This window comes from Petromyzon marinus, chromosome 26 (assembly GCF_048934315.1).
Source record: "Petromyzon marinus isolate PM22_M1 ecotype Great Lakes invasive population chromosome 26, UKy_Petmar_22M1.pri1.0, whole genome shotgun sequence".
Taxonomy (NCBI): Eukaryota; Metazoa; Chordata; class Hyperoartia; order Petromyzontiformes; family Petromyzontidae; genus Petromyzon; species Petromyzon marinus.
The window spans coordinates 9,922,676-9,946,923 of record NC_133692.1 but is presented as its reverse complement, the minus strand read 5'-3'; the positions used below and the strand labels follow the sequence as shown (position 1 = coordinate 9,946,923).

At 45.6% G+C, this 24,248-nt stretch overlaps 1 protein-coding gene across 4 annotated transcripts in view; it reads left to right on the top strand.

The window, feature by feature from the left end:
• Window positions 1-24,248, top strand: part of LOC116946253 (voltage-dependent T-type calcium channel subunit alpha-1H) — a 363,323-nt gene that overhangs the window by 288,407 nt on the left and 50,668 nt on the right. For all 4 annotated transcript variants that reach the window (XM_076069824.1, XM_076069825.1, XM_032961269.2 and 1 more), the window contains exons 14-15: window positions 17,330-17,485; window positions 19,798-19,894. In XM_076069824.1, coding sequence (XP_075925939.1) covers window positions 17,330-17,485; window positions 19,798-19,894 — 253 coding nt within the window. The remainder of the gene's footprint in view (window positions 1-17,329; window positions 17,486-19,797; window positions 19,895-24,248) is intronic.

Below are 24,248 nucleotides of genomic sequence, written 5' to 3'. Positions count from 1 at the left end.
AAATTAGTTGCTCAGCGCAGCTGCTAGTGGGGCACTAACCCTTGCCCGAGCGTTTTCCTAACGGCCCGATCCGCCTCCCTTCACCCACGCTCGCCTGCCCCCCCCCACCTCTATTGATGCCAAGCCAATTCTCACTTCGCGTCAGGGCTCGGCACGCAATAAAAAAAAGGCTGAGCTCCTTAATAAAGTGGCTTAATAGAGATGTGACGTGATCTGCGGTCCTCTGTGTGCTCGGCGATTTGCTCCCGCAAGTCTAGTTTGTTTCTTTCTATCAATTATATCGCAACTGCACTCACGCCACCGTGTCACGGGCCAGACCAAACAAAAGTTCATTCGAAATTCTGGCAACGGGGGCGAGTGTGTCAAATCTATTTGAGTCAAGAGATTGGGCGACTGGACGATGATGTCATTTCAGTGGGTCGCATAGCAACACCAGTTAGGGGCCGTCCATAAATGACGTCACGCACCTGGGGGGTGGGGGGGGTCAGATATTTGTGACTATGTGTAACGATGGGGGGGGGGGGGGGTTGAGAAATGTGACGTCACATCAAAATGCGCAACTTTAAATAAATATAGACAACACGTTCTACTTAATTAAATAGACTTTTTTAATAAATGTTTTCCCCTACAACATCAGAGTGCAGCGCCACATTAAACACGCACTACAATGACAATAGTTTAAAGTGATTTTAAGCATGTTTTATTTTTTTGTGGGGGGGGGGGGGCAGAGCTTTTTGACGTCATATTTGAGGGGGGGGTCTGACTTTTTGTGACGCCGTGTGACGAAGAGGGGGGGTGGTCCAAAATCGTCCAAAATCGTGTGACGTCATTTATGGACGGCCCCATAGCTACACTACGTTGAATTTACAGGATTTTGATAATAATTTACAGCCATTTGTCAATACACTATCAGGATGAAGGCCTTCCGATGATGTGTCACTCATGTGGAGTTGTTGGACCATACTTCACTGCGCTGGTCAGTGCGAGTTTGTCAAGGAGTTACCGGGGACCGGTTTAGAAGTCGCTCGCCACTAATGTCAGCCGTGGCGCGCAAAAAACTATCTCGCGTCACTGAACCCCCAAAAAGTATGTGTGTTCAAGAAGGCGTTGGCAACATGGCACTCAAAAACGACTCGTTTCATTCCCTAAGCTCAAACGTGGCAAAATTAACTCACAAATCGAATGTTAAACGCAATTTGTTGGGGGGTTTTTTTGCATAGAAAATGAGTCTGAGACCATCAACTGACTCATCTTTAGCACCCAGTTTAATAATGGGCAGATGAAACCTGGATTCAAGCCCACAGATCTTAGCAGTGCCACCGCGTTGCTCTAGCACGATAATTCCGCTGAATTTATTCAGGTTCTCTGCGCAGAGCCGTCAGTGATTTTCCCATCAAAAGTCTTGCTCACAGTTATCTTTTCATATTCTTAGCTCTTTCGGTAAAGTCACGTTGAAGGGAAACAATAGAATAATAAAATATATATAAAACAATAAAAATTCTCACGACGTTTCGACCATAACACAAACGGTCGTCATCAGGTGTGTCGGTTTGCATTAATTTATTTAATTTTAAACTGTGTATTTATTTATTTAAAAAAACGTCAGCGCCACGCGCAGCAATTTGGCAGTTTATTTAGAAGGACTAGTCCATCTATGTTCTGAAAAGAGGAGGGGGGAGACGAAAAATTAATGTATGCTGTCTGAAAGCCACTGTAAGCGTGAACAATCAATTAAGACCTGAATTGGTTTATCAATTCTTTCCAATGATTGCTAAGCCAGAATCCATCTTCTCGGTTGAAATTGTCTCTGTGCTTGTATATGTGGATAGCCTCATGAACGAATCTCTCATGGTAGCCAGATGGCTTACAAAGAACCTCTGTCTTGGAAAAGTCAATGTCATGTGAGCCTACTGAATTATAACAATGATCTGCCACGGCCGAGGTGTTGGTGTTGGTCCTACCGTGTTTAAGGTTATCCGAGTTCCTATTTGTTTTCATTGATTAAGCATCCATTTATTGAAATAGACGTTAGGATGGATACAAATGTCCTTCCACACGTACATATATTTACTTACAAGCAAGATAAATACAAATTACGTGGCGTGTTCAATTTGTCAAATAAATGTACAGCATTTAGAATGAGTTGACATGAGCTGCACAAGAGTGCACCTATTTCCAGATGGTTATGATGGGAACTCTGCTGTAAAAAAAACAATGCATAAAAAAAAACACGGACAACGCCAGTATTACTCGTTGCAAGGCAAATGTCCTTATCGGAAAATGGTGAATAACTCACCCTTAATTGAATCAAATTTGGGAAACTTTTGATTTGCCATTTCTCCCGAGAGAGATGTACGCCACCCCATCGCTCGTTCAGCTGGGAGAACGTTGAGATGCTCGTAACTGTCATCTCTCTTTTGTTGTAAGCCAATCCACAGCATCCGGGGTAGCTGAGTGGGGTCTGCTCATTCCAGAATACAGCATTGTGTATTTGGGCAGTCGTCAGTGATGTACGCCTGATGGTTTGCACTTCACCGCATTCGCAGTTTGGTTCGGTCCCTGATCTTCCATTTGTGGTGGAAATGTCCCCACACCTTATTTCGTGTGGGGCTGTTGGGACACAATTGAGAGCAGCCCTCTGTCATCAGGCTAGAGAGAAACCAGGCTTGTTTCTTGCGATTGCAATGAACACTTAGTTTTTTGTAATTCGTGCCCACGGTCTTAACAGGTTTATTGCTCAACAAATTTATCGTGCGCCTTTTGGCGTCCTCTGGTCTAACACCGTTTGAGACGAGGCTCAAAAGAAAGCTGTCTCTGGAGTGGACCAATCAGTTTCAAAGACAATGTATCATATATTATCCGAGTATGTTTTTTGTTTGCATTCTCACCACAAGCATTATGGTTAATGCAGACATGATTCCTTGTAAAAGGTTTCAGTTTGGTGTTTTAACAACTTAACACCTGTTTTGTTGCCAGAAAAAAGGGGAAAACCTATAATTAGGTGTATCGCTAATTATTCAATTTGCTGTAGCAATTTTGCTTGCCTCGTGATGAGCTGAATCGTCACAATCTGTGGCCATGATTATATTTTTTTAGATGCATTGTGCCGCATCATAGCGCCTCTGGTGACCACAGGGGTTTTGTTACGTAATTAGACACATAGTATTGAAATGCATTAATTTGCACACGAACTATTCAATGCACGCATCAGAAAGGGAAGACGAGATATGAATTGATGAATTGATGCATCGTTACACCCCAAATTAATAGGTATTAAGTAATGATTCGATACACTTAGAACTTAGACCATCCTGGTCTCTTGAGTTCTCGCATGGCGAAACAAAATAACCTCTTGAGTTCTCACATGGCGAAACAAAATAACCTTGTTGTTTTGAAGGGTATTCTTGCACCCGCGATACACGGGTCGACTTGTGCATGTGAGAGCTATATTTTTTTTCCGACACGGACGGGGCGACGAATTGGAGGACGCAACTGAAACGCCAACTAGGAGACACACACGGACGGGGCCTTTCAGTCGAATCTCCGCTCGCAATCGTGACGACGCATAGAATCGCTCAGGCAGCTGAATCATTACAAAAAACTTTAATTGTTATTGTCGTGACTTATTATTCAGCCTCATTTGAACACTATTTCCACGCTTGACAACAATGATTTTGTTCACATTTGCAGTGCCCCAGGGCTTAAACCCTGGACAGTTGTGGTGGCGGGCTCACTGCCCGTGCCACAACGCATTACCCGCACGGGAGGTGGAACTGCGTGAAATGCAACGTCTTACTTCACCGCGGTCACGCTTTAGCAAGCATACGGTGATATTTGTCTGATTTGTGGTGCCCCTCGCCTCACCGTTCCAAACAATTAAAAGTCGCACAATAATGTTTGTTGGAAGAAAAAAAAAATCGTTCAAAGCTGGCCGGTACCACGGCTCCAGTGCTCGAATCAAGATCGCGAGATCGTGGAGCTCAAGTGCCGCTTCTGGAATCGATCGCGCATGCAGTGTATTGTGCGAAGTCAATAGCGTTTGTACGATTTTCGTTACTTGCTCCTGCCATAGAAACGTGGAATTTCCACTCATGTGTACGCTGAACTTCTTTCGCATCGTATGTAGCCAACCATGCTAATCAGGTGCTGGAACTCCACCCAACATTTGTACGAGTTTTGAAATACTTTTACCGAGAGCGATTTAATTGGGCCTCAAATTCATCGTCACTTCTTCTCCTCTGCATCTCGCAGGGTCTGGAACTCCCTTCCCCCGTCTGTCTCTGTCGAACGCCAAGCTCAAGGCCTTCTTTTTTACCTCTGCCTATGACTGCCTCTTGATATCAAATAAAGATGCCCACTGCTCCCTACAGCGTCCTGAGATGTCATTGCAATTAGATGCCATGTACTGAATACAATTTGCGTATTTTTTTTCCTTCAACGGCCGACTCGTCAAAGATGTGTAATGAACCCACAGATACATTTCATTATTGTAATTACAACTTCAATCAATGCGAAGCAAAAGCTTCCCTTGGGTCAACTCGGCATGACAAGAGTGCCACGTGTGTGACTACCCCAAGGCTAATGAAAGCATGACGTTGACTCAGCAATAAGTGAGTATCTATTAAGGGCCTTCTCTAGGTCAACTTCGCATGAAATTGGTGCCCTGATAGGGGCTTCCTCGAGGCTGCCAGCACGAATGACATCGTTTGAGGTGCCTCTTCCACTGACGTGTAGAGGCTCCCTGCTATGTTCCGCATACGTTCGTGTTTTTGAATGAGCGGCAACATCAGCGCGTCTACCTAGGCTGCGGCGGCCGCGCGCCGTAGCTCTCAGGCGTGTTTTCGGGTCGTGCACAGAACAAAAACACGCGGCACAACCCAAGAAAGAGACATCGGAGAATGCCGGCGCTCGGAGATTAACATACATACATCGTTGTTTTTCTTTTCTTTCTGAAAGACTTCAACGCAACATTGAAGTGTTGAAGTCATCGTTCAAACGCAGAGCGACGCAAATTTACCTACGAGCAGCGTCTCCTTAAAATAAAACGCGCCACGTCGTGTGAGGTCACCGAACAATCAACATAGAATATAAAGAAAAAAGAAGCCTTAACTTTTTTTTAAGGGCGACTGTCAAATAAAATCACCGTCACGGGTGAACAACTCCACTAGAAAACCCTTCGGTTTCCTGTCCCTTTATGTTGTGATCTTGTCCAAACAGATTATGATAAAACTATGTCAGGCATTTTTCTCCTGTTCGCATGGCTGGATGGTCAGAAGTTTTTATTAATATTATTTAATTTGACAAAATCATATTCCTGCACAATCGGCTATATGCGCAGGCCTTTAGTCTCCACCCTTTAATCCTTGAAAGGGTGCACGATTTTCCATCTCGGAGGCTCGCGAGGAAATCGAACGTCCACTTTTTGAAGCGCGCACCGGCAAAAGTTTCGAGGCATCGGAGGCCCTTTTTCCCTCTGTGGGAATTTTTGCTCTCACGAAAAAATGCAATCGATTGCCACGTTCAATGGCGGCGATACCGCCACCAAGGTTACTGCCCTTACAAGCTTCGCTCCTCGATTTTGACGGGGGTGGGTGGGGGGTGCATCGTCTCCGTCGACAACAGCCCTTCAACCCACACGCTGCACAACATCTCTCTCTCTCTGCTTCTCTCCTCGCGCTCATCGACTCGGTGAAATTCCCTCTCGTCGTCTCGTTTCTCACGTCCGTTAGACCTTGTTCAACTGACCGCAACACCGTAAAGGGTGCTGTTTGTTGCTGCCCGCTTGGCCGTTTGGGTCTCTGTTTGTCAAATGTACACGGTTAAGCGTGATCAAATTGATGTTGGCATCGTGGATAATTCACGGGCAGTGTCTGCTCGCTCGAATGAGCGCTGGGGTGGCTCAGATCTCCGAGCCAGTGGTGTAAACTTGTCAATTAAACTCTATTCTTTTAATTTTTGCTGTAAATAATTTTCTCGTATTTCAGTAGGAGCCCGGTACCACAATTAAACTCTATTCTTAATGACAGTAATCTTAAAATGTAATGAGGCTGCGTATGCTAACTAAAACGAATCTAAATTTCGCACTTATAATTCAAGTCAAGTCAAAGGGAAGGAACCGCCGTGGAATAGGGCCAATTCAGATGTCACTCACGACCCATTTTGTCCGTGGCCAGGAATCAAAGTGAAGTTTTCAGGTTCGCAGCGGGAAGCACAAACCACTGCACCACCACTCCCCGCAAACTGTCACGCTCATCGGCCATGTTCGTTTACTTTCTTCTCTCTCCCTGCTTCGCCAGACGAAGGTGGTGTGGTGGGCGTGGGTGCTGGGCCACCCACCCCTTCGCGTGCCGTACCGGGCTTCATAGGTGCTCGCGGACAGCACTTGCCCCAACAGTCTGTTAAGGCTATACGGGGGATAAATAGAAATAGTAGGAACGGGAGGAGATGAGACAAATGAGAAATGGCTTGTATCCAAATTCCCAAATGCCTTCAAATTCACTCACTGCTGGAAATGTTACATATTTGGCGGTAGGATGTAGGGAAAGATTTGACACGATCCACATGGCTCTTAACCTACACCTGACCCCGACACTTAGCCTCTCCACATTGCCAATTCTACCCACTCGACTTACAGTACAAGCTGTGAGGTAGAGTTGCCGCCTCTGAGATACAAAAAACCTGGGACACATCATGGGAAGATGAATATCTCGCAGTACCAGAAGAGGGCAAAACTGCATGTAAATGCATGGTCTTGAGTGGGGTATTATTATTATTATTACGACACATCTGACAGATATCGGGACTTTTTAATATCCAGGGAAAGAATTACATATTTCCCGGTGCAGCAGCTTCCTTGACAAGACGATGATCCTGGGAAAATCAGGACAGGTGGCAACCCTCGCGCGTGGCCAATTGCGTTATATAACTGTGCCGGACGAAACTAACCTTTATCCTTGCCCGTTAAACCATCGCTCCCAATAATACTTTTTTTTTCCCGTATAAAATAAAATGCATACCTTCCGCCATTAGCATTGCCTCGTGAGAGAAAATATCGTGGGTTCCCTCCACCTCTTCCGCTGTTTTTTTTTTTTTGCCGCCTTCTCCGCTGTTTTGATTGTGAGACCCAAAACGGTGTGAATATTGCGGTCGGCTAATGTTGCTCTAAAAAAGAAGAGGCCATTGCCCAAAATGTTAACTTCGCTCGGGTTTGCAAGTTTCTGCTGTGGGTGCAAATTGTTAATGTCGAGGGCGGGAGGCTTTTCTGACTCCTGTTTTTTTACACCACTGCTAACAAAGTTCATAAAACATATATATATTTTTGAAGGCATTTTTTTTAATACCCAGCTGGACGTAGCTGCTCTCCTCGTTGCCGTGTCGGTCATGGGGAGCTGTTTGACCTGTACCTCGCCACGCTGGTCAGGTTTGGTGAAGGCGGGGGCAGGACCGGTGCAGTTGTTGCTCGTCACTCACCGTTGGCCATGGCTGGGAATCGACCTCATGTCGCCGAATTAACAGCGCACTCCGCAAATTCACTGTGTCCCACTACTCGCCCACAGTTTGTGTTTCACGTGATTGCATATTGTCATTATTTTAACAGTGCGACGCAATTTTGTTTTGCCGTGGTTGACATTGTGTATTTTGTTAGCGTGCACCGTTAATGAAAATGTTGTGTCTTGTATATCAAATGCATGTTAACGATTGTTGCCATTACAATAGATAGTAGTGTAGTGACGCGTGCATTGCGTTGACATCCTGGTGACCTGTGTTCGGTACCTGTCCACGATGCACATTCACCAGTTACGTTTGGTCTCTCATTTCTTGCCTATTCTCTAGGTAGGCGAAGCCTTAAACGAGTACCTGGTATGATCAACAACATCAGCCCTGCATTTTCCAATCCGAAGTGCCCTCTCAAGTGCATAATCCTTTTTGCCGACCTTAATAGGCACACCCCAGCAGAAATTGTCCCCCCCCCCCTCCGCCCAGTCTGTACAACCAACAGTGGATTACTCGGTATCTCTCTCGTGCAAATGGCTACAGAGAGAATTGCAAATTGTGTACTCTGCAGCGGAGGATTGCAATGCAGCGCGATACCGCTTTTAATGCGATGTGACATATCCAGCGGGCTATTTCCCGCGGCGGAGTGTGCGAGTAAGCCGCTGAAGATCAGAACAGAACTGAATTGCACTTGCAGTGCCTTTTATGTATCACAGATGTGTCCAGTTGTGGATGTATACACAATATATTAATGCTCGTCCGCGTACATTGCCACAGAGGCAATTGTCATGCTGGCATGCTCTACACATCGCAGAATATCGCCATGCCATCAAACTTCAAGGATTTAAAGTAATCATACTGGTAGGAAACGTAGTGGACTGGAAGCCCAACCGGGATTAATTCACAGGAGGCAGGGGATTAATTGTGTATGTCTGTGGATGTCTGTCCACGTGGGAGGGGTGGGGCTGGGTGGAGAGGGGAGGGTAGGAAGGGGCTGGGTGGGGAGGGGCTGGGTGGGGAGGGGAGGGTGGTGAGGGGCTGGGTGGGAGGGGTGGGGCTGGGTGGGGTGGGGCTGGTCACCCCGTGGTGGCCTTATAAAACTCAACGTGTAACCTACTCACGCTGGCTTGTGCCCGCCCTCACAGTCGGGAATATTTGCGGAATACACCACGTGGTGGTGCCGCCGTTGACCCTGGCCATTGACCGAGCAACCCAACGTTCCTACCAGCTCCCTCCGCTGGAATGTGTTTAATAATAATTTTCAGGCCACTATCAATCCACTTTTGGATTAAGGCCTCCCCACGCCTTGACCAAAGGCGGTCTATAAATAAGAGATAGGGTGCCGCATCATTTGTGCTGTTGTATGGCAATACTTCACCGTTATGGGCAGTGCGGGGGTTGGTGAAGTAGTGGAACGCAAGGGCCGGTTAAGATATCACTCACTACTGATGTCAGCCGTAGCTGGGAATTGAGCGTTGCTAGGTTGATCACGTGGTGTACGTACCACTGCACCACCACTCCTCCCTGCAATACTTGTGCTGGAGGTGTGATGCACATACAAACGGTTCGTATTTGGCTGAGCGAAAAAAAGCAGACCCGATGAGTGATTTTTAAGTCCATTAATAGATACATCTCAATCAATGAACACACCGTAGCTAGGAAAATAAGTATTAAATAATGTATCATTTCGAACAATAACACGTGCCCGTGTTAATAAATGACGGTTGTGTGACATAATGAGCATTGATCATCCGATAGTGATGAATGAAGATGGGATCGTAATAGCGACGCCTCACATCGACGAGCATCACCAGCGGCGGTTAGTATCTGTATCTGGCGTGGACCTCGTCTATGTTAACTCGGCCCAGAATAGGAAGTAGCTGGCGCTGCACGTGTTTTATAGCGGAACTGGGGACAAAAAATCATCACGGGGCACGCTTGATGTAGCATTCTCTTGGTGTCGCAATGGGTGTTCGGCTCACAGCCCTTGCTCGAACGCACTGTTAAGTAAGGGGATTTGCGTGCGTGCGTGCGTGTGTAGAAGCGGTGGGGCATTGGTTAGCATTAAGATAATTTCGAATATTTGGCAGCTGTGAATGTCCACATGATAAGCCACTTCGTTTGAGCTGTCATTTGTGGCCAGGTCGCGTCTGATAAAGAAGTGAAGAGCTCAGTAGGCTTTACCTGGTAAAATTAATATATTTTGATTTAAAGCTTTCGTGACTGCAGTAATTCATATTCTTAGCTCTTTCGGTAAAGTCACGTTGAAGGGAAACAATAAAATTAAAATAATAAAATGCATATAAAACAATATTGTTTTATATACATTTTATTATTTTATTGTTTCCCTTCAACGTGACTTTACCGAAAGAGCTAAGAATATAAATAAAAATTAATATAGTTGTTTCATTTGTAATTTTTGTGATTTGCTTACATTTCATACAGTATCGTGTTTTTGTATTGTTTGTTTGTTGTAACTTTCTGACCCGCCCCTAATGGACATCTGTGACAAAGAACTTTATAGCTCATTGGATTCCTCCAGTTATGGATGAATATTCTGATTCTGACTCTGCACGATGAACCCCGGCGACTTGAGCTTGGCCCTCGGTCGCAGCTGACATTGGTAGCGAGTGATATCAGAACCTGTGTCATGGGCTCCTCCCTCCCCTTGTCCCCATTTCCCTCATGGTCACTGCATCGATGGCTAGCCACCGCGAACAAAGATGGTCACGGCATCGAGTGCGTTCAGATGCGCTTCTGCGGCTGTCTGGAACGCTGTTCCTTCCGATATTAGGAAGCACTTTTAAATCTAGATAGGAAACTACCGTAATTTCTTTATAACTGCTTTTTGTGTTTAGTTTGCTGTCCATCCCCCCGCACCTCCGATTAGCGCGGTTGGCTACGCACGGTGTGATAGAAGTTCAACATACGTACACACATGCAATCACTAGATCCCTAGAAGCTCTTCCTCCTCCCTGTTCCTGCTCAAAGTCACTCCGCCGCCAATATGAGAACCAAACTCGGTTTAAATTCCATCCACGTGGTGGCCCCTAATCTCTGGAATAACCGAGCGAAAAATGTTTTGGATCAAAACCTTTACAATCCTGGTCCAACTTCAAATCTCTTTTGGACCTCAGATTGTCTTTAAAGTGTTTGGAAAATTGATCGCTCTGCTTTGCAGACTTTAAGGTAAAATACATTTTTGTATATGGTGCGTTCTACTAGCCTTGCATTTTTCTGTGCGAGCTGATACCATGTTGAGGCACGACCTTGCCTTTTGGAACTTGTGCTCACATAAACCCCACCTAAACCTAAGTGTGGTGAAACTACCCGCACGAATGACATGGCATTGGAAAGTCTCCATCCAGCAGTGGGTTGACAAAGTGCTCTGAGCTATAAACGTTTTTTTATGTATAGGTGAACATGTGTGCATGCCTATGCATGTGTTTACATGTGCCAGTGTTAAACAAAGTGCTGTCAGCAACGGAATATCGTATGTTGGGTTCGCATAAGCCCTGCAGCCACTAAAGACACTGCAATGCGACGCAACGTTAAACAACATTTGTATTCATTATAGTGAATGGAATTGTGGCCCTGAATTGTTACAATTTATAGAATCACAAATTGGTGAGGGGGGTGGGGGCAGTGGGGGGGGGGGATAATCGGCGATAAACCTGTGAGCATCACGGACATGTATTATTGTAAACAAAGATTGAAGTATGTTTTACAGTCAAGAGAACGTTGCTGTGCATGCTGGCGGGCTAGTACATTACTGAACTGTGTGTGCACACGCACGCCCTTACTCCGAGCTTGTTTATCACAATCACGTCACAGACAGGCGCACGCTCTCTACGCGTCAACAACAACAACAACGACAGCTTTAAAACACCGCCTGATTGCCACAACATCATTCCCGTGCCATCTTCTTCATGCTGGGGATGGATTGGGGTTTTTTTTTAGCACCGCATTTTCAGCTACGAAACATTTGATCCGATCCGGGCCATTTGTTCCACAGGCTCGCTTCGTCTAACCCGGGCTGTGTATGAGAACCGCGGAGTTGGCCGGATAATTACACCGCGGGGTTTTGTATTTGTTTTTTTGCGCGTGTGTGCGTGCGGAGTTTCGCTACAGCGTGAAGCTTAATATTTACCCAACCCCATTACGAAGCTACGTTAGTTGTTTTTTTTTTTGACAATTTGCCAAAAGGAACGATGCGAAGCAGACCGAAAATAAGGTTTGCCTGAACTTTGTGCGCGCGGCAGCACAGCGAGGAAGGAAAGACGGCCACACGCGCAAAGTGGTACCGGGAAGAGATGAAAGAGGGTGTCACGCGCCGTTTTTTCATCCATTGCTCTCTGGGCAAGGGTTGGTAGAGCTCACGGAGAGTTGTAAAGCTCCAAAACCCACGACGATAGGAGCAGCGATTTGGTTCGCAAAGCCCCCCTGTGTTAAATTGTGTCAGCTCCTCATGGGTGTTGGGTCTTCTCTGGTTCTCTTGCAGCTCATCCCACGCATTAATTTACCCAATGAGGAATTGGCAAAACAGCCCAAGTTGCACCCTCCTGAAAAAGAGTCTCAAGAGTTAGCCGTGGATTTTCTCAGTAAAGGACTTTCATGATACTAGCTGGGTGGTGGTGGTTGATGCACGTGGCCTGTAATCCAGCACTGTGGAGGTGAAGGTTAGTAGATCGCACAAATGTTGTCTCGAGGCTATTAACAATTTTTTTTTTTACCAGATGAAGCCCACTGAGCAAAACAGCTCTGTTTTATAAGCAACCTGACCACAAATGATAGCTAAACAAAGTGGCTTATCACGTGGACATTTAAAGCAGCCAAATACTCGAAACGCATACAAAATTTTGATTTAAAGCTTTCGTGACTGCAGTGATTCATATTCTTGGTTCTTTCGGTAAAGTCACGTTGAAGGGAAACAATAAAATAATAAAATATATATAAAACGCCGTGAGAATTTTATTGTTTAATATATATTTTGTTATTTTATTGTTTCCCTTCAACGTGACTTTACCGAAAGAACCAAGAATATACTCTAAACGCATGTTTATCAATGTGGAGGGTAAAACCAGAGGACCTGGAGACAAATCCACATGACCACAGGAAGAACATGCAAACTCCAAATATTAAGGTGTCAGGGTAGGGATCGAACCCACGACCTCCTGCGAGGTAGTTAACATCTCGCCACCTCGGCGCCATTCTACCATCTACGTGACTCGTTTAGATTCCTTTTTTGTACTCTGTTAAATATATATAAAACAATTGCTAATGAGACACTTGGGAGCATAAACAAACCTCTGGCTTAAATTGTATTCTATCACTAGCATAATAATTGGAAATTCTGAAAAATAATTACTGCTGAATAAAAGTAATCATAGGAAAATAAAGTGTAATATTTCAAAATTCATTGCTGGGAGTTTGTTGCAAGTAATGTGAAATGAATACAAATGACACTTTAAGATGTGTTTTTCTCCAAGCTTAATTCCTTCTGTGCTGTAAGTGTCGCATATTGCGAAGGAGTATCCACTCTGAACCCACAGAGAAAGAGGTGCATTGCCATTCTCTTAGAAATCCGCACGTAGAAGAAACTTTCATAGAACTCCTGAAATACTGCACTTTCCAATTACCTATGTTTTCCACTTAACAAGGGGTGCACTACCCCACACTCATTGGTACATATAAATATCCCGTCGTACGGCAATCAAACTGATGCTTTTCTACAGTGAGGGAAAAAAGTATTTGATCCCCTGCTGATTTTGTACGTTTGCCCACTGACAAAGAAATGATCAGTCTATAATTTTAATGGTAGGTTTATTTGAACAGTGAAAGACAGAATAACAACAACAAAATCCAGAAAAACGTATGTCAAAAATGTTATAAATTGATTTGCATTTTAATGAGGGAAATAAGTATTTGACCCTTCTGCAAAACATGACTTAGTACTTGGTGGCAAAACCCTTATTGGCAATCACAGAGGTCAGGCGTTTCTTGTAGTTGGCTACCAGGTTTGCACACATTTCATGAGGGATTTTGTCCCACTCCTCTTTGCAGATCTTCTCCAAGTCATTAAGGTTTCGAGGCTGACGTTTGGCAACTCGAACCTTCAGCTCCCTCCACAGATTTTCTATGGGATTAAGGTCTGGAGACTGGCTAGGCCGCTCCAGGACCTTAATATGCTTCTTCTTGAGCCACTCCTTTGTTGCCTTGGCTGCGTGTGTTGGGTCATTGTCATGCTGGACTACCCATCCACGACCCATTTTCAATGTCCTGGCTTAGGGAAGGAGGTTCTCACCCAAGATTTGACGGTACATGGCCCCGTCCATCGTCCCTTTGATGCGGTGAAGCTGTCCTGTCCCCTTAGCAGAAAAACACCCCCAAAGCATAATGTTTCCACCTCCATGTTTGACGGTGGGGATGGTGTTCTTGGGGTCATAGGCAGCATTCCTCCTCCTCCAAACACGGCGAGTTGAGTTGATGCCAAAGAGCTCCATTTTGGTCTCATCTGACCACAACACTTTCACCCAGTTGTCCTCTGAATCATTCAGATGTTCATTGGCAAACTTCAGACGGGCATGTATATGTGCTTTCTTGAAAGGGGGACCTTGCGGCCGCTGCAGGATTTCAGTCCTTCACGGCGTAGTGTGTTACCAATTGTTTTCTTGGTGACTATGGTCCCAGCTGCTTTGAGATCACTGACAAGATCCTCTCGTGTAGTTCTGGGCTGATTCCTCACCGTTCTCATGATCATTGCAACTCCACGAGGTGAGATCTTGCATGGAGCCCCAGGCCGAGGGAGATTGACAGTGCTTTTGTGTTTCTTCCATTTGCGAATAATCCCACCAACTGTTGTCACTTTCTTACCAAGCTGCTTGGCAATGGTCTTGTAGCCCATTCCAGCCTTGTGTATGTCTACAATCTTGTCCCTGACATCCTTGGAGAGCTCTTTTGTTTTGGCCATGGTGGAGAGTTTGGAATCTAATTGATTGATTGCTTCTGTGGACAGGTGTCTTTTATTCAGGTAACAAGCTGAGATTAGGAGCACTCCCTTTAAGAGTGTGCTCCTAATCTAAGCTCGTTACCTGTATAAACGACACCTGGGAGCCAGAAATCTTTCTGATTGAGAGGGGGTCAAATACTTATTTCCCTCATTAAAATGCAAATCAATTTATAACATTTTTGACATGCGTTTTTCTGGATTTTTGTTGTTGTTATTCTGTCTCTCACTGTTAAAATAACCCTACCTTTAAAATTATAGACTGATCATTTCTTTGTCAGTGGGCAAACGTACAAAATCAGCAGGGGATCAAATACTTTTTTTCCCTCACTGTACTTCTTAGAGTTTGAATTAAGTCAAATTAAGTGGAAAACTTTATTAATTTTTCGTGCCAAAATTGGTGACTAAGCTCAGACCATTAGCTCGATCACCAACGCCTGAATAAGTACGAAAACTTAAGGCTGAGAGGCGCCTTTCTGAATAACTATAGGGCATTATTATGAAGGTTACAGTTTGAGGTGGAGCATTGACACAGTGGTTTGCACAATTCACTATGAACTTGACGATCAGATTCTGATTCCTGGCCATGTCTTACGTTAGAGGTGATTGATATCTTAAATGGTTCTAGTCCCCCCTTGACGAACTCGTCTTGATGTACATGGTGAAGTATTGTTAAACAAACCCCCATGGACAACACTGCAAGGAAAGGCCTTCAATTGAATGTTGAAGGGCTCTAAATATTAACAATAACAACAATACAATATTTATATGTATTTTTTTACAATAATATAATTGTCAAATTATTATTTTACAATGATATTATTGTAACAAAAATAAGCGCTCGCCTTGCTCCTCCGAGTACGTTCCCATGTTCTCCTTGAATTATCAAGATGAGCATCCAGGATATGGACTTTGAGCGACATCCTACAGCCCATTGTGCCGTAGTTCTTCACCAGAATCTCAACCAGCTCCACGTAGTTTTCGACCTTGTGATTGCCAAGGAAGCCACGAACCACTGCGACAAAGCTGTTCCAAGCCGCTTTCCCCTTACTAGTGAGCTTCTTGGGGAATTCATTGCACTCCAGGATCCTCTTTATCTGTGGTCCGACGAAGACACCGGCTATGAACTTTGCCTCAGACAGCTTCGGGAAGAAGTCTTGAACGTACTTGAAGGCTGCCGACTTCTTATCTACAGCTCTGACAAATTGTTTCATAAAGCCCAATTTGATGTGCAGTGGTGGCATCAGCACCTTCCGGGGGTCCACCAGTGGCTCCCACTTGATGTTGTTCCTCCCCACAGAGAACTTGGTCCGCTGTGGCCAGTCCCACCTGTGGTAGTGCGCCTTGGTGTCTAAATCTTTTGTGATTTTTGTATTACTTTAGTATAAATGCATGTTAATTTTGATTCATGTGTTGTTCTTTTCTGACTTTATGTGAATGAAAAGACACAAATTCGTCCGTTTTCGCATTAAAAATAGGTACATTTCAAAATATCAATGTCCTGGTCACAAAAGCAAAGTTTATGGGGAATAATAGCCATTTTTTGTACTTTTGAGGCATAAGCAATTGCCCTTTATTTTACCAGAAAAGCTGCATTGAATCTCAAGACGCTTCTTCCATAGGGCCTTTAATTATTATTAATGGTTTGCTTCAATGAGAAATTGGAGTACAATGCCAATCGGATTTGTTGAGAATCTCAATGTAACCTCATCTCAATATGCTGTACAAAATAATACTGGGAAAGAGAGGGTGTTTAAACAAATGATAAGTCTAAGCCCTTTGTCAATCTACAGTCATATGAATCATCCCCACGCCATATGAGAAGCAGGGGTTGTTTGACCATACATCGCTACGATGGTCAGTGCGGGTTGGTGAAGGTGTGAGGAGGAGCCAGGACTAGTTCAGATATCATTGGCCACTGATAAAAGCCGTGGCCTGGAAATTAACTCGAGTTATCGCACTGGCCGCTGAGCCACCGCTTCACCCTGGCACATGAATACACACACTCACCAACCCACCCACTCACCTACCCACTCATCCACTCACCCACTCACCAACCCACCCACTCACCTACCCACTCATCCACTCACCCACTCACCAACCCACCCACTCACCTACCCACTCATCCACTCACCAACCCACCCACTCACCTACCCACTCATCCACTCACCCACTCGCCAACCCACCCACTCACCTACCCACTCATCCACTCACCCACTCACCAACCCACCCACTCACTCCAGCACCCATGGCCTTCAAATGTATATTTGAGTCAGTGCAAAGTTCCATGGTCCATGGTCTGGTGTTTGTAGCCAAAGTCGGACACAGGAGAGACGATTTAATTTTGACACGTGTGTATTTGATGTCCACTGCATCGTCCATGCTTTGTGGGGATACAGTTAAGTGCTCCTCAATGTATGTATGTATGTTGAACTTCTTTTGCACCATACATCGCCAACTGTGCTCATTGGAGATGTGGGGAAAGGACAACAAACTAAACACGAAAAGCAGTTCCAAATATTTAAAAGTGCATAGCTCCAGTGGTTTCCTATTATCGGAAGGATGAGAGTTCCAGACGGCCGCAGAAGCACAGCTGAAAGCGAGAAATGCAGCTAAAAGCCGCCGCGAGGATGACCTTCTGTAGATGAGCCTTCTGTGGAAGGTGGAATCCGTGCAGTCTGGCGGTGTGGTCGAAAGAATGAATGACCGTGTGCGCGAGACTGAGCGAAAACGTTAACTGTCAAAGTCACACAACATCACTGGCCCCCCTCCACCACACCGTGGGCCTTGTTCTTACTACTCTGGGGCCGTGTGCTCCCCAACTGCCAGATCCTGACACAGGAGGACTGGAACGTGGTCCTGTACCACGGCATGGCCTCCTCGTCTCCCTGGGCGGCGCTCTACTTCATCGCGCTCATGACCTTTGGAAACTACGTCCTCTTCAACCTCCTGGTGGCCATCCTGGTGGAGGGATTCCAGGCGGAGGTAATTCGCTCCAAACAATGCGCCTCCACTCCAGACGCGTTCGTGGTCAAAATATCTGCCGGCTCAACAAACCGCGGAAATACCAGTCATGACGCGTTCTCATGCTAGTTGACAAAAGCGTACAATTTGTTTATTAATCTTTTTACTGAGCTACCCTTTAGTTCTCAAGAGCCTCCCCCTCCCCCGCTCGCCCATCGCCCATTTTCCCCTCTTCCACGAGCGACTCCGTTGCCCGCTAAGATCGCCGTACGCGGCTCTTGCCGTGACAGCGCGAGCGGTGAGTGTCGCACGGCATCGTTGTCACAAGGAGCGCTCATGCCGAGAGGGCTCGTATCCAGCCACTCGGCGTGAAGTGAATTGATGAAATTCGAAATTGCTCCTGCCATTGTAGAGGTCGGCGCAAATCAATGCTTCCTTCGAAGGTTTGTAAACTTCTTGTCGCACGCTCGATCGATGGATAACCGTGGTTCCGAGCGCCCCCACCAACCTCCGCCGCTCCCCTCCCCGCTGAGTCTGCCGCGCGTGGATGCCTCCGTGGCGATAAAGCGGCGAGGCTCTCGTGCGTGAGCGGCTGAGTTCACATCCCGGCCAAGGTTAATGCGCCCACGTTATCGTTGTCATCATTGTCATCGTGGTCTTCACCTCCATTGTTGTTGTTGTTGATGTAAATATCATTTGTCAGGAGGAGCATCATGAGTGGAACATCATCGCATCGTCATCAGCCGAAGTATTGTTAGCATCATCATGATCATCTGCAATTTGTTTCATCGTCTTCATTGTGGTCTTTATAAACTGCAGCTGTAGAAAAAAGTTTCATTATCTGCAGCAGCATCATAATCATTGTCATCATGCATCTTTTTCGTCAACATGTTCATCGTCGACAGCAGCAACAGCAAGATAGCACGATTAGCATCATCACTGTTTGGTAATTGGTGCAGGGAATTCAAGAGTACGTGCTGTTGTATTAAAGTGACTAGACCCTGACTAGACCGTGCCATATTAATGTAGAATTTATACAATTGTCTGCGAATCACCAGAGTGATGAGCGATGCCTATTTAAGCCCAAGGTCCTTTTTGACATTGGCTTGGTGCATTGCATTGGCAGTGTTTTGTATTCCTTTGTTAAAGCAAAATACAGAGTGTTTAAAAGAGATGGACCCGATTTGAAATCACTATATCTCTGCAACCATGAACCGCCCATGAATGAAACTCTTACCACTTGAAAGGGCGGGGCATCGAGTTTTAAATGACTACCGCGAGATGCCTCTCCCAACGCACAAACAGCCCCTAGCCTCAGTCATTCGCAAGACGGTGACCCCCGCAACACAAGGGGCGTTTTGCGTTCTGCAGTTCAGCAAGACTGAATCCGTAATTGCGGTGCAGCGTGCGTTTCAACGGCGTTTTGGCTTTGATCCGCCAATGTCAAAGAGCATTCGTCGTTGGTAGCGACAATTTCAGGAAACAGGCTGCTGTTGATGTAAGGGGCAGAGCACAGGGCGACCACGCACCTCAGAGGAAAACGTGAGAAGAGAGGCGTTTGGGGCGAATTCAACTATCGTCTCGATGTTGTCCGTACAGCAGGTGAAGGGCGCATAGAGCATTTATAAAATGGTTAGTAAAACTTGATAACTCATTAAACCGTTTGCAACTTTGTGTGTAATTGTAACATGTTGCCATCGTGAAATGTACTGCTTTGATATTGGGTCCATTGATTATAAACACCCTGTACTTTCTTAATTCAAGTGTGGCGTTGTTAAATAAGACCAACTCAATACAGCGGAATCCACTGGAGTACAGAAATAGCGTATTTCTTTTCATGGCATTTGTGTATGAGTGCGTGTGTATATTGCGGGGAGCGGTAGTGTAGCAGTTAGCATGCTACGCTACAAACCCGATGGAACCGAGTTCGATTCCTGCACACGGTCGGCACCAGTGACGAATACCTCAACCTGTCCTGGGCCTCCCCTCGGTCGACCAAGCCTCATATACGTACCTGGTGCGATGTCTAAACATTTCCACTCGGGAGACAAAGGCGGCCGGGCGTGGTGCTGGCGGCCGGGCGTGGTGCTGGCCACCCATCCCCTTGTGTGCTACGCTGGCCTCCATTGGTGCTCGCTAACAGCACCTGCCGCAGAAATCTGTTGAGGCTATATGAGGCATCTTTGTCTTGTGCCTGTGTGCAGGTTAAATCCGTGCCTGTCTGTGCCTCCTCCGACTCGCGTCACGATTTGTGCTCTGTACCAAGCTCCTATTGAACTATAATTAAAATATATATTCAAAAATCCTTACTCTCTCTCATCTCTAAATCACAGGGCGATGCAAACAAGTCTGAGTCTGATGGGGAGCAGTGCTCCCCCTATAACCTGGATGACGGACACGACAAGCTCAAAGAACTCCGCTCCATTGCCGGTGAGGCCCAGTACAAGCGTGGCTTTGCAGCTGCGTCCATGTGTGTGAGTGACCTGAGTTTGATTTCCTGGCAGGGCCGTTCTTTCATCGGTGGCGAGTGGGGTATCAGAGCTGGTCGTGAGTCAGCTCAGCCTTGAAAGAGTGCCTCGCGTCACGGTGTGAAAATATCGGCACCGGGGAAAAAAAGGCGGCTGGGCATGGTTGTATCAGCTATGCTTGCTCCCATTGTGCCCTGCCAGCCTCCGATTAAAATGGTTGGCTACATACGGTGAGAAAGAAGTTCAACATACTATGTGTGGTCACAGCACTTGCCCCAACACACTACGAACACTGTATGGTAGATCGTTGTATTTTCTTTGCATGTGTGTATATGTTCACATGTAAGCGCGTGTGTGCGTGTGTATTTATGTCCCTGTGTGTAGATGTGTGAAGTTGCCCACTAACAGCACTTGCCCCAACAGTCTGTATAGCTATATGGGGTTCTTTATCTTGGTATATGGGACTGGCCACCCACCCCTTTGTGTGCCATTCCGACCTTTCGTAGATGCTCGCTAACAGCACTTGCACCGACAGTATTTTAAGCCTTGAGGGGAGGATTGTCTTTGTTTTACCTTTGTGCATATTCACATGCTTACACATGTATGTCCACACACACTCTTTGGTTCCATTGGGTAAAGTCACGTAGGTAAAAAATAAAATAACAAAAATTACGACGTTTCGGCCACAACACAAGCGGCCTTCATCAGGTGAAGGGACGAGACTGTCTGGAGGACAGCGCTGGAGTGAAAAAAGCCACGCTCAGATCACGACCTTTAAGCTGTGTGAGAAGAAACAAAGCGCCTTGACAAAGGAATTAGCATATAATTTAGCATTGAAATGGCTCATTGAAATAGCTAAGTTAAACTATATACATCCGCAGAGGCACCCCTTGACAATAAAATTAGCATAGAATTTAGCATTGAGATAGCTGAGTGATTAGCTTGTAACTGGTCACAGAAATAGCTATGTTAAAGTCAGAGCATACACATTCACCGAGGCACCTAGTACAAATCAAACAGGAGACTTTAGCGAAACACACACACGAATGAGCATGTCCCAACAGCTACGAAGTGCACCTAGCTTGGCACGGCTGCTGTAATCCAGCACCTTGTAAGTAGGATTGGTGAATGGCGCACAGATCTTTGTGTCTTGCGTGACACCTTCATTCTCTGTGCGGCCGGCGGCAAGCGGCAGGGACGACTGCAACGCGATTCCTCAGCTGTCTGCGGAATTTAGTTTGCGTTCACTCCCCTTTGTGCGCGTGGGGTTTTCCCTGGGTACTCCGGAGGGGAATTTCTCCCTCCGGAGTACCTGCAAAGAGTTAATAAAAAAAACTGAATCCTCAGAACATCTTGACACAAAGGGGGCCCCCCTTGCAAAATAATCTCAGAACGCAGTGCGGCTACGCCACAGTAACCGCGCTGTGCCCGCCCGCGAGCCCTCGCACTGATTGTGCAGGGAGCTGTCCCGATGCCATGCTCACAATGACAACAACAACAACAACAAAGCCGTCTCATCGCTCTTTTTATCCGACAGCAGCGAGCAAACAAAGCTTTCCCCCCACCCCCGCATAGCCTTCTACACAAACACACACACACAGAGCCGATGCCCTCTAGCCTCCACGCAATGATTTCAGCGCGTATTGAAGGAGGGGGTGGGGTGGGTGGCACGCAGAGCCGATGGACTCGATAGTCGCGGTAAAGTGGGCGAGAACACATTAGCACGGTGCCTGCCCAAGCTACTGCAGGCAACAACGAAGACCGAGAGGTCCGCCCATCTGCTGTCAAGGCAGCCTTGAGGAGGGGGGAAAAAAACATAAATACGGTATACAGGGGTGGCCCAAAAGCGCAGGACACATGGGGTTATAGTTATCGTAACAAATCAACGAGGGCGATTTCGTTTATTTTAACGGATGTTCATACTCACTTCCGTCAACATCAACGGTTGCAATGGATTATTTTTCGTATTGAATGTGCGGCTTTTTTTGTTGTTGTTGAGATTACACGTGCGATCTTTGAACATTCCTCAATTACGTTTCGACTGAATTCATTCAGAGTTCTTGATCGACGTACGTAATTGTCATCTGACAAGGAAGAAGAAAAACATTTTTATCACGATAACATAAAATATTCACACACAAAAATAAAAAAATAAAAGCTATGCTAGTGTTAAAATGGCAGAACCTGATGTGTCCTGAACATTTGGGCTAAGGGGCCGTCCATTAATGACGTCACGCACCTGGGGGGGGGGTCAGACATTTGTGACGATGTGTGACGGGGGGGGGGGTGAGAAATGTGACGTCACATCAAAATGCGCAACTTTAAATAAATATAGACAACACGTTCTACTTAATTAAATAGACTTTTTAATAAATGTTTTCTCCTACAACATCAGAGTGCAGCGGCAGATTAAATACGCACTACAATGACAATAGTTCAAAGCGATTTTTTGCATGTTTAATTGTTTTTTGGGGGGTGGGGGGGGCAGAGCTTTGTGACGTCATATTTGAGGGGGGGGGGGTCTGACTTTTTGTGACGCCGTGTGACGAGGGGGGGGGGGGGTCGAAAATCGTCCAAAATCGCGTGACGTCATTTATGGACGGCCCCCAACGTGCATCTTCTGAATTGTGAGCACGTGCACAACGATATGAACAGAAAGCCCAACAAAGCCCCGTGCTGTCAAGTCGACAGCTTCCGAGTATGACCCGTGGATTTTACGTTTCAAGAATAGTTTTTATTTATCCATTTACGCGCCTTGTTTTAACAAGAGCCAGCTTTGTGGATTTTGGTTTGGAGGGATTTGTTTTGTTTTAGTCTGAGACGGATTAGCACATGAAAGCAAGGCCGTCACACGCGGAGAAATTGATTATTATATGTTGTGCATGCTTAGATGTCTGCCCAGAGTTGTCTCAATGCATTGGCATCACATATGAGCGGATTTCAATAATTAATTCATTGGTATCCAACGTATTAAGTTTTTTTTGCATATATCCATGCATAAAATTGTCAGAATGTATTTCAACATGTTTATTTTGAAAACTATATTCGAGTCAGTGGTCGTCTCAGAAAATGATCACAATTATCTGTTCAGGATCAATGAAATATTTTCTTTGCAGGAAATAGCAATTATTATACAATGAAAAGACTGTCCCCCGACTCAACCAGAGCAATGTGGAATTTCCACTACAAGGTTAGAGACGCCAATGGGAATGAACACTTAGCGTTAGAATGTTTTTTTTTTCCACCCAACAGATGTAGCAGTACTGAATGTATGGGTTTGAATCCCGTCTGTGATTAAATCAAGTTCTCGATAGTGACATTTATAGTGGCAATTATTTATCCAGGGAAGTCTTCACAAGTCTCTAGACACTTTTTTTAAGGAGACCTCTGAATTGAGATACGTTTTTTTTCTTGGGTGGGAGAAACCTGGAGGAATAGCTGGGGAAGCCCTCTTTGCACGCAATCACAAGAGGGCTCATTCAAGTTCTGCACGGATTGATTGGAAGCCATCATGCTTGCACTATTAAACCCTGTCCACTTCACAGCTACAGCGGCGTTTGTGAGTTTCATAAATCTGCGTGCAAACTCTTGCCCTCCCCAAAGCCTTGCATCACAGGCGTGCGTCGCCATAGTTAACTAAATGATGGTCTCGGCTCGGTCACTTGTGACATATCGTAGCTGTCGTATCACAAGTTTGGTTTTCACTTAACGTGTAAATCAACCTGGCACAGTTCAGTAATATTTGAAAATGTCACAACATAATATGAAAGGGTTCCATCTAGTGTCAGGTCGAGTGCTAAGGAAGACAGACGGGTGGCTCATAATGGCCTTGCTGGCACCCCGGGTTCGAATCCACCCATGGTTTCACCAGATTCTCAGCTGTAGTCACCAAGTTCTGTGCAAAAAACCCTCATCATTTTAAGTGATTTTTTTTTATTTTGTTCAGCTATACGCGAACTGTGTAGATACTTTGGCTATTGAAGGGAAGCCAGGAGTACTTCTGCAATGTCAGTGTGATGTTACACTGCTGTGAGAGTTTGAATGTGAATGTAATTTTCATGACATTTCAACGGTTAATAATAATAAATCATGTTTGATTTTATTTATAGCGGTAGTTCATGCAAATTGCATTTCATAATTGCTGAGGAGCCACACAGAAGTGGGAAGGCAGCAGCCGGTGCCAACAATTGCCCAAGCTCTGCAGTCCTGTATATATCAAGATCTTCCAAGCCAACCCATGAGTGTTTACAAATGTGGAAGTTTGGCGCACCCAGAGAAAATCCACGTGTGTGAGGGGGCAACACGATCCCATACAA